The 10,215-nt window shown below is 42.8% G+C and overlaps 2 protein-coding genes across 4 annotated transcripts; one reads left to right on the top strand and one right to left on the bottom strand.

The window, feature by feature from the left end:
- Positions 1 to 274: 274 nt before the first annotated feature.
- Positions 275 to 5,240, bottom strand: snx11 (sorting nexin 11). The gene is made up of 7 exons (XM_047031999.1): positions 5,048 to 5,240; positions 4,347 to 4,401; positions 3,969 to 4,055; positions 2,897 to 2,997; positions 2,689 to 2,784; positions 2,263 to 2,484; positions 275 to 2,085 (listed from the first exon to the last, which is right to left on the bottom strand). The coding sequence occupies exons 2-7, from the start codon at positions 4,368 to 4,370 to the stop codon at positions 813 to 815; spliced, it is 1,803 nt and encodes a 600-aa protein (XP_046887955.1). The 5' UTR covers positions 4,371 to 4,401; positions 5,048 to 5,240; the 3' UTR covers positions 275 to 812.
- Positions 5,241 to 5,886: 646 nt separating this feature from the next.
- On the top strand, positions 5,887 to 10,164 carry cbx1b (chromobox homolog 1b (HP1 beta homolog Drosophila)). 3 transcript variants are annotated; one of them, XM_047031929.1, is made up of 6 exons: positions 5,887 to 6,058; positions 6,937 to 7,015; positions 7,343 to 7,514; positions 7,637 to 7,799; positions 9,169 to 9,263; positions 9,441 to 10,164. In XM_047031929.1, exons 2-6 carry the CDS (start codon positions 6,967 to 6,969, stop codon positions 9,580 to 9,582), a joined length of 621 nt encoding a protein of 206 aa, XP_046887885.1. In that variant the 5' UTR covers positions 5,887 to 6,058; positions 6,937 to 6,966; the 3' UTR covers positions 9,583 to 10,164. The 3 variants fall into 3 exon arrangements, with proteins under 3 accessions (XP_046887885.1, XP_046887887.1, XP_046887884.1); XM_047031931.1 differs by having other exon boundaries at positions 9,169 to 9,311; XM_047031928.1 differs by lacking the exons at positions 9,169 to 9,263; positions 9,441 to 10,164 and adding an exon at positions 8,326 to 8,771.
- The last annotated feature ends 51 nt before the right edge of the window (positions 10,165 to 10,215 follow it).

The following is a 10,215-nucleotide window of genomic DNA, read 5'->3' as shown; positions in this document are numbered from 1 at the left end:
GCCCACCAACACAGAGATGTTGGTGTGTGTTTCTCAGTGTACCTATGAAGAGGCTAAAAGCCCAAACATCCAGGTGTGATGTGAGACGGTGACAGGGCTATTACACCAATACGTCACCCTCCACAATGAGTTAGTGTCTATGCCACATTAAGCTTAACTGGTCATTGGCATGTATCAACATGATGGAAAACTAAGGAGTCCTTAAGCACTTCATTTATGACAAAGCCAAGAAGCTAATAAAGCTAATGTTTGTCAGAATGCCCCTTTTTGATTCTAACTATGAGTGGAACATTCAGGAGTGTATCTTCCATCTGAAACTCCACAAACACAGTACTTAATCATGCACCAGGTTCCTAGATGCCAACGTCAAGTTTCAGGCACTTTCCCGATGAATCATTGACCAGGATATGGGTTACATGTTTAGGCACAACAACCTGTAGTGTTGAATTGACTCACTTCCTCAGTTGTTTCAATAGTTGAGGCAGTAGATCCTGGAGAGCTGTAGGTTGCCATTCCAACCCTAATCCAGTACATCGTGTTAGGATAATTAGCTGGCTGCGAAGCAGAATCATGTTTGTTACAACTGGGGATGAAGTGAAAACCTACAGGGAGGTAGCTCTCAAGGAATGGGGTCGAACAGCCCTGTTTTAAAATGACAAACACAAAAGCCAAACCTCTGTAAACTAGCACTGCCCACACCCTATGCTGCACAGTTGTGGAGGTTAGAGAGCTTTTGGTAAAGACCTAGGAGAACAGGAATCTGAAAGGCAGAGTAAAGGTGTCTTTGGCAGAGCTATGCCACTGTCCATTGTTCAGTCTGAGTGAGTGTGCAGAGATAGCTCAAGCTCTTTGTCCTGGTTCACAGTCAGGTTAGCATCAGCTGCAGAGTCATACACTTCCCTCTCATGACTTTTCAATGTGACTTCACTATCTGGCTCCGTAGTCAACAAAATGACCTCCTCTGTGGAATGGTTGTCGGATGACTCAAGATGATTATTCTCTTGGACTTCCAAGGTGTGGGTCTCCTCCACAACTTCTACCATCCCTATGGGCAACTGCTCCAGGGTTTGAGCTGGATAACTGTTGGTCATATAGGAGATTTCTTCCTCCTCTGTAGCCTTGACACAAACAATCTCTTCCTGAACACTGTTAGCTTCGTCAGAGCTGTCCTGCTGTGGGGGATCGTCAGTAGCTTTCTCTCTAAAGTCTGTGCTGCGATACACCACATCTGTGCTGTCTGTGCTGTGCTGTCTGTGCTCATCCTCTGGTTCTGTTTCCTGGAACCCATTAGTCCCAATGCTCAGCTCCACATGGTTGGCATCACCAATCATCATATCCCCAACACTACTCTCCTCAGATGATGTCTCTCTTTGACTCTGCCTATCGAGGTCCGACTCCTGAAGGAGTTCTATCTCTTCGTCGCTGTCGGCCTCATCAACATCAACCTCTACAATGTTGTTCTCTTGGGTTGCCTTCTGACCATTCTGGGGCTCTAAGGCAGTCTCCACGTGGTGGTCTTCCTCGTGATGGGTCTCTGTGTGGGGATCTGCCTCGTGAAGGTGTTCCCCGCCGTCGTCCTGTTGCCCGGGTTCGTGGGCGTCTTCTCCTGAGCTGGGCTCCTGGAGTGTGTCATCTACCTGAGTACACGTCACATGGCGGGCTTGCTCTCCAACTGCCGTCTCAAGAGTCTGCCCTGGACATTCCACCTGATGGCAGACCGGCTCACAGGTACTGTGTGTGTGTGGAATCCTCTCTTCAAAGTGTTCTCCCTTAAGCACTTTCTCCACAACCACCAGACACTCCTCCTCAACACCTTCTAAACAGTGTACTTCAACAGATGTTTGCCGTCGACAGTCCTCCTGGTGGTCCCCAGCAGGGGTGACCTCCACTGGGCAGTGCATCTCCAGGCGGCTGTCCTCCTGGAGGGCGATTAAGGAAGGCGAGGTGCTCTGTAACAGCCCAGTGTCTGTGTCATGGAGAACACCGATGGACTCGTCGGTGTGAACACCCTCTGGGTCAGGGGACGTCAGCGACACAGGGTTGGGGAGCACTTCACTGGGCAAGGTCGGCAGGTGAGGAGCAGGACTTTGGAAGAGGAAAGAGACACCCATGAAAAAACACTTGACAAACTGACAAAGAAATGGTTTTGATTTAACCTTTAGTTTGTTATTGTCCCAAATGTTTAAAAGGCCCCTATGACTCTACGCCTAACGTAGAGTAGGGAAGAGTCGTAAAAGGGTCAGGTCAGGAATCTAATCTTACCTCTCCATGGACTCGTAAGGCACAGGGGTCGAAGTCCTCTCTGGGATCACATCCTCCTCCTGGGCCCAGCCTTGATTGGACGATGCATAGGTGAGGATGGCATCAGTCACAGTGTAGGGAGTGTGGCCCTGCACACAGTCCTGAATGTGGCCTATTGGCAGCTGGGTCTGCAGGAACAGATGAAGCTGGCTGTCTGACAGGCACACTGTCATGTGCAGTACTCTGCAAAATAAAACACACGCACACAATCAATGCAAAAGTCAATAGTAGATTGTGCTGGAGCTCTTGCCGGAAAGATTGTTAAGTGTAATCAGTGTACAGAGCATTACAAAGTTGGTTTTGATCAACCTCAATGTTCTCTGGTGTAGCGATAAGAATATGCCCAAACATGCACACTGTGCCATTGACTTTAAATGATAAACTAACTTGTCCAGGAAGGACTGCAAGCCTTGTCTCCTCTTCTCTAAGAAGTCCTCATTTATGAAGGAGAAATAGGATTTGCTGGGTAGGTCTGGGACCTGCCTGTGAGACAGAAAGGGACAGAGAATCTAATTATTTAACACTACACTTTATTATTATATTGGCAATGCTGTTCTGAATTGAGCTTTACAGTTAGGATGACACTAAGACGTACACCAAGCCACAGTTCTTTTGCATCTTCTTTTTGAGCCAGACAAACTCGCTGTAACGCCTGCGCACGCACGACGTCTTGGCGGTGAAGGCCTTGCTGTTGGTCTGTGAGGAAGGAAAGGGGGGAAACATCCTATTACGAGATGATGCTTCATCTTGATTCAGACAGAAAACACCCAATAATAATCAGCCAATGCCTGCCATGAAGACGCACTACAAAACAAACAGAAACATTTATGGATGCCTTTCATGGCTGTTTTTCTCTCAATAGAATTCAATCAATCAAAAGCCAGTGTGAGCAAGCATGCGATTGTGCTGACTCATTCCCAACTTTTTTTCTATACTTAGGCCTATGCTAACCTAAGTGATTCATGGCTAAGTGCACAAAGACAACCAGAATGACCACTGTTCAGCGTTTTACAATCTGTGGTTTCATGGTGGGTGAAAACAGAACAGGCCACACCTTGCTTTTAAAATGCCATCGTAGAGCAATAATCAGTTTCCCAGTGATACAATTCAGTTCCAGAATGGCTGATAGTTTTCAAGTAAAATCAATAATGTTACCTGCTGGTGCACAACCTGCTGCACAACCTGTTGGGTTATAACAACTCTTAACTACTCTTTGTTTTTTTTTAAGGAAGTAGTAATTGAAACTATTTTCAAGTTTAGACATGTTTGTTCAGACAAACATACCAGTGCAATGAGTCAGACCTCATGGGGGATAGACTGGAGCATCAAATATGCATGATGAACAACGGTCACAAGATGGTTAAGGATTTCCAGACGCACAAGCATAAATAGCAAAGTTCTAGCCTTTGTGTCGACACAGCATTTTAAACCATACGTCCTCTGACTCAACACAACAGGATTACACCCTCCAAAACTGAAAACATATGACCCATGGTAACTGCGTGACAGCATTTGTCACAACAACAAGATTAGGTTTAGGTCTAATGTATAGGCTGACAGTACAAGGAAGAGGCCCTTTCATAATGCATCCCATACATATATTGTTATTATTATTTAAACAACAGACTTATTGTACAGCAGCTCACAATGTAAGGTAGAATACTCACATGGAGGAATATCTTGAAGTCCACATACGAATTCCAAGAGCCTTGATTCTGGACGCGAGGGTCTTGGACCCGCACTGCAATAAACTCCTGCCGACAAAAAAAACATTACTAAAGAACCACATCAGTACACTGAGCCGGGAGGTTAAGAAGGCATACGCAGTCATATTATTCCTTTTGGCTTTAATCCTTTTTTCTCTCTAACATTGTTGTTACTTAATTCAGTTCGTATATTTGCTGTCCATTTATATACACTCACTAGAACATCCAAGCTGACACCGTGAGCTAACTTTTAGGTATCTTGAAGATCTGTTAGGCTAATATATTATAAATATATTTCTTTGTATTAGAATAAACAAATAGCCGAGGAAGGGAACTCACATCTTCTTCGTAACTCCTAATCATCCTATAATTTCCCACGTTGCACAGGACACATCTTAAATGAAAAACAAAATAAGGTTAAAGATGTTAACTGTTGAGCCTCACTGCATTTAGGTACTGGTCCACTGAGAATATATTTTCTCGAACAAAGGTTTATTCGCTATAAAATAAAAAAGGCACTCACATTAGTATTTCCTTCTAGTCGCTAAAGAGTTTAAAGACATAAGTGTAACATGCAGTAGCCAATCGCTTTCTCATGCATTTAGTCTACGAATGTTGTATTTGTTTCTGTTGTTGATCTATTAACGTGAAGAAAAACCCCACAGTCTACTGGGTGCGCTGGCTGATAATAACCTACCCCTCGGTTCTAGAAGCTAACTAGACTTTTACTACCTCCTCCTGCCTGGACAACCCCTCTACAGTAAGTATATAACAAAGTTCAATTCGCATCATCATTTTTTCCCCCCACACACACCCACCCATGGATTAGCTAACCTAGTTAATAGACTAAGTTGGTTCTAACACACATAGCTAACGTTCTACTTAATCGCTTGGCTGTCACAAATAATTAATGTGTTTCCAGCTTTAAATTGTGGTACAAAAATGACTTGTCTAGCCTAAAACTGCTGGCTATAACTTAATTTCTAACGTTATAGCTAGTCTAGCTATCTAGCTAAATTACACTTGCTAGTATTACTTACTTTAAAATAGTATCTTCAAGTTATCCGAGAACAGTGACGACTAGATAAATAGATGAATAGCGCATCTTTTTTTGAACTATTGTATCGTTTTCGGAATGAAATGTTCCGATCTATAAATGATGGAATGCCACTCCTCACAACAACTACTTCACGTGACTCGCACTACAAGTTCTGTGCACACCAACGCAGTTTCCGTTTCCGGATGCATGGGGGGGGGGTATATAAAAAAAAGAAAAAGGTTCTTACAGAGCCCGTCTACGGATGGATACAATACCCAAATTAGACATTCTGTGGTTCTTATCATCGTGCCACCACGCAACATGAGTAGCCTAGTCAGTTGCTACTAATGCATTTTAAAGTACTGTAAAAACGTAGACTGCTAAAAATGCCTGCATGTTTAGGCCAAATCTAATGCAAACAAAAAGCGCCTATTTAAGAGATCCATTCGTTTTATCATTTTGTGAATCCATTCATATCCTCCCGTGGGTGGAGCTGTCGAATAATCTTATTCCGGAACATCTAACAAGTGCTTTAGAAAATATTTGTCGGAGTACTTTCTAAAATTAAGAATACCTACTGTAGTCATACATGTCGTTTTCATAAAAAATCTGTTCAAATCCACTTGCACAAATTATGAACTAGAGAAGTAAGCTGTATAGCTTACGTACCCTTGAAGCACAGTAAATATGTTTAAACTGAAATTACATCAGACTTACTCTGCTGTGGGATCCATCTTATACTAATAGCCGTTTCATAGTAATTACATATGTTAAATGGGCCTGAGTTCTGGGGAAATCAGAAGCGATCCTATACACCGCGGTGCCCCCCCGGTTTATGAAACAACTAGGGGGCGTATCCTCTACATTGGACCAGTTTTCGGCACGTTTACATTTGATTTAATAGGTGTACAGCGATTGAAATTTAGGTTATTCTAAACAGTAATTTGGTCACAATAATTAATTAAACCGTACGGTAGTACTTTAGTAGCCTCGAAGAAAACATTAGGTTGAGGTGAGTAACATCCTTGCATGATCTTACGGACATGTGTTGAAGAAAAAACTGTAGCGGGGTAGCTGGCGTAGCTAACGTTAGCTAGCTAGCGAGCCAAAGAATGACGATTTTCATTTAAAAATCAACAATAAAAATGGGAGATTTAACCGATTGTCAAAATCTAACTGTGTTTATCAATCTGTATGTGTCTGAATGGGAATTGCATGAGCAAATGCATAATCTCTCTCATACTTGGCACATATTGGACTGTCCTGGTCGGTGCAGCTTTTGTTGTCTGTAGAAACCAATATGGAGGAGGATTTGAGTGTTGGCGCCCGGATTTCTTAGCTACTGTAGCTAGTCAGCTAACGACAACAAATGATAATTAAGCCCTGATGTGAACCCAGTGTACGCGAGTTGAATTAATTATACGTTTCAAGCACTACTTCGTCATGTAAGCACCATACGATAACTGCGTTCAGCTGGCTGTTTTCTCCGTCCAGATGTTGCGCGAGCCATCAAGCTGTGCAGCATCTTAGCAAGGTTGCTCTCGCTCAATAGCTATCTGCCTAGGCATCACAATTCAAGAAACACCGTAATTGGCCCATGAATTCTATTTATATTTACCCATGATATTGCAGGGACAGACAAGCTTTTGGCAAACTGTAAAGCAATACAATGAAATACAAAATCCTAACGCTTGTTCAACGTTGTTTAAATCTTGTATGGTTTTATTAAGGGATTTTTATGTGTATTTATTATCATGTTTTAGTTCCAGTTCACCTAATGAGGGGGCCTTGTGAACATTGACAGTTCAGGGCACTCTCCATGAATCCCAATCTATGAACTCTGTTCTTTCTCCTGTTTCTCCATCACACCCAACTCTTGATGTTGACCAGGAACCCGCTGGTCCCTAAGTCTACCCGAGTATGAGCCAGACTTCAGAACCCTCGAAGGATTCTCCCCCTGTCACGGAAGGTCCTGTAGCATTTTTGAAATTGACAAATACTTTAATTATATGTTGACATAAGGGAGAACATGATTTTCAAGCTCCTTTGCTTGGTAGCAAAACTACTACTGCAGAAGTTCCGAGGTCCGGTTTAGGTCGCCACCGGTTAAGGTCCACCCCAAATGTGTTTCAATGAATGTTCTTGGATAGAAAATGTTATCAGTGGTAATGCCGTTAAGAACTGCACCCCCTGCAGGTTAAATGAAAAGTTAGCACTTAAAATGTCAGTATCACCTTCATCAGAGAGGACATCCTCATTGGTTGTGATTTCCTGCTCGTTGTCCCTGCACCCACAGACCCGACTCAGTCGGAAGTCGCTATGACAACGGAGGAGACCACGGATAAAAAGGCTGACAATGCGGTGGAGGAAGAGGAGGAGGAGGAAGAATATGTGGTGGAGAAGGTCTTAAACCGGCGGGTGGTGAAAGGGAGGGTGGACTACCTCCTCAAGTGGAAAGGCTTTTCAGAGTGAGTTCATGTGATAATGGCATATCAATTGAATTTGACTCTTGTCAGTGACTACTCAGACTGGATAAAAGGCTTGCCATCAAGAGAAAATGAAGTTATGGTGTTTGTGCTTCTTTCTCCAGTGATGACAACACATGGGAGCCAGAGGATAATTTGGATTGTCCAGACTTGATTGCAGAGTTTCTGCAGTCTCAGAAATCAGCCCAAGAGTCTTCGGGCAAGAGGAAGGCGGCAGAATCCAGTGCGGACGGAGAGGAGGGCCGACCGAAAAAGAAAAAGGAAGACGTAAGTCCTCATGATCAAAGTGTTTTCACAAATGGAATCTCCTTTTTTTCCTCATTTCCTGTGTCCCAATTCATAACCTTTTCCCCTGAAGTGTGCACTTGTCTACTAGTTTAGGGTTGGGCAATGTCTTCATAAAAAAAAAAAAAATCCAAACGTCCGGGTGATGCCAACACCTCATAAAGGGTAAGGGGGGTCGTGAGTGTGAAACCAACTGGATGTGGCACCAACTGGAGCTTGTTGGTCGCTAAGTCTGGGTTGGATGTGTTTCCAGATCCGGAGTACAGTGCTACTGTTGTTTATTGCCCCAATAGTGTCTCTGGCACCTCCAGGGGATGGTGCAATACTGGATTTGGATTCAGAGAGTATCAGGATGACATCACACACTTTCGTTGCAGTTAGTTACATTTCAGCCTTTCAGTAAAGTGCCCCTTCCAAAATGTGTGGATCCTTCCAAAATGTAAGTATTTTGTCGAACAACTAAACCTCTGTCAATGTTTTTGTCATTGCGGCATTCTGTCCCGAATAGAAAACCCCTGACGGCCGTCGACGCAGCCACCGCTGGGTCATAGTGAAAAAGGCGAACAATACCAGTGTGAAGCCAAGGAAGGGAAGGAGAGCAGCTCCAACCCCCAAACCCAGAACCCCGACCAGAGCTGCTAAGCTTGGCAAGGGAGTGAGCAAAAAACCTGCTGTAAAGATGCAACATGCAGAACCCAACAGCAGCAAAAGTTGTTTTCTCTGCACCCGCAATAAAGGAAGGAAGGTGTCTCAAATGTGCTCTTCCTGTCAGAAGTCTGTCTGCCCCCAGCATAGCGCAACAAAAATAGTGTGTTTTCACTGTCTGTAAGTTATATATTCTTGAGTTGACTATGTAACAATGATGATACTGTTGTTCTGTTTGACCTTCCAAGTATGCTTTGAAATTCTGTTTTGTAAACTTTGCATATGAAAAATAAAATGGATTTGAATTTAGTGGTCTGAGCATAGCTTTTCTGTAAAAGCCATTGGGTAAAGTTCCCATACCATTCCATACATTTGAACTATATGAATGCTGTCTTGCAGTTTAATTTCTAGCACACTAGAAACTACAGTTCAATGTTGCCTTGAATAAGTAGCTTATAATGTTGCTTTGGCGTTGGCCACATCATTAAGTGGCTGCAATCGATGGTTCTCCCAATTTAAACTTTTTATTGCCCAATCCTAAACCATTCTTCAATTTGGAGTAATAGGATTGGTGAATGCGCATGTTCCATCACCAATCCTAAACGTTCTGAAATAAATATCTGGAAAAATGGACAAGTGCACACTTCAACCTAAAGTATGCAAATTGAAATGCAGGGATTGACTAGAGTTGAATCTTGTCTTCCAGCCAGAGAAACTAAGGGGCTTTGCTCGAGGTTTGGATCCAGAGAGGATAATTGGTGCCACTGACTCCACTGGGGAACTCATGTTTCTCATGAAATGGTTGGTATCTCCCTGTGTTATGTGGCCAGAGGTCTAATCCAATTCAATGTAAGTCCTAGCTAAGTCAATGATGGTTCACTATGATTCTTGCAGTGACACGGTGGCATGTATGTACCAATTCTTTGTAGTAGGTCGTTGCACCACTCAAGGTTCTGTCAACATCACCTGTCGTTATAGGAAGAATTCTGACGAAGCAGACCTAGTACCTGCCAAGGAAGCAAACATGAAGTGTCCACAGGTGGTCATCGCTTTCTATGAGGAGCGGCTCACATGGCACTCATACCCAACCGAGGAGGAGAAGAAAGACGACAAGAACTAAAAAAAGTAGTTTGAAGAAGTGATGTGTTGATGTTGCATACTTATGAGGTAGCAGACTGGGCAGGAGGAGGTGAGCTGTAGATATAAGGACTGGGACAGAAGACAACATTTTTACTCTGTCTCAAACACCACCCACTACGTACAACTCTTATCTGGATATTATAAAAATGAGTATATACATACACTAAGGGTATATGCTTGAGGTGACCCAACCCAGAGAAATGCCAGATTCAGAGTTACATTTGTAATTCTCCAATGAAGGTTTATTTGGAAACTCCCAAAATTACTTTCGCAAACCACTTGATAAAGCCTTTTCTGCTATGACATTGTATTGTGGAGATGTTACCAGGTATGGTTTTACAAACAAGACAGCAGTGTCACTTTGTTTCTAACCGTATTGTTTTGAAGCTGTTGCAAAGCACTTTTCATTTGCTCATCTTGAGATTTATAATAGTGGATACTTATGACATTTCTTAATCGTATACTTTTACTGTTCATTTCTTATTTTTATCATTTGAATTCACATTTTAATGAACAGCTCTTTCTCGTCTGTTTCCGGAAAATAAACCACCTTTTGTTACAACTATTGTCACACTTTTTTTAAAACAAGAATGTATAATTGTTAATGAATCAA

The sequence above is a fragment of the Hypomesus transpacificus genome, chromosome 13 (genome assembly GCF_021917145.1).
Source record: "Hypomesus transpacificus isolate Combined female chromosome 13, fHypTra1, whole genome shotgun sequence".
Lineage (NCBI taxonomy): Eukaryota > Metazoa > Chordata > Actinopteri > Osmeriformes > Osmeridae > Hypomesus > Hypomesus transpacificus.
This window is presented reverse-complemented; position numbering and strand designations above follow the sequence as displayed.

What these genes read in the sequence shown, in the direction of transcription:
- cbx1b (XM_047031928.1), top strand. Translation starts at nt 6,967, where the DNA reads ATGAGCCAGACTTCAGAACCCTCGAAGGATTCTCCCCCTGTCACGGAA. An exon ending in TTCTCCCCCTGTCACGGAAG is followed by an intron (nt 7,016 to 7,342) that starts GTCCTGTAGCAT and finishes CTGCACCCACAG; the next exon opens with ACCCGACTCAGTCGGAAGTC. An exon ending in CGAAAAAGAAAAAGGAAGAC is followed by an intron (nt 7,800 to 8,325) that starts GTAAGTCCTCAT and finishes TGTCCCGAATAG; the next exon opens with AAAACCCCTGACGGCCGTCG.
- snx11 (XM_047031999.1), bottom strand. Translation starts at nt 4,370, where the DNA reads ATGATTAGGAGTTACGAAGAAGAT. An exon ending in TTAGGAGTTACGAAGAAGAT is followed by an intron (nt 4,056 to 4,346) that starts GTGAGTTCCCTT and finishes TTTTGTCGGCAG; the next exon opens with GAGTTTATTGCAGTGCGGGT. An exon ending in CCTTACGAGTCCATGGAGAG is followed by an intron (nt 2,086 to 2,262) that starts GTAAGATTAGAT and finishes CCTCTTCCAAAG; the next exon opens with TCCTGCTCCTCACCTGCCGA.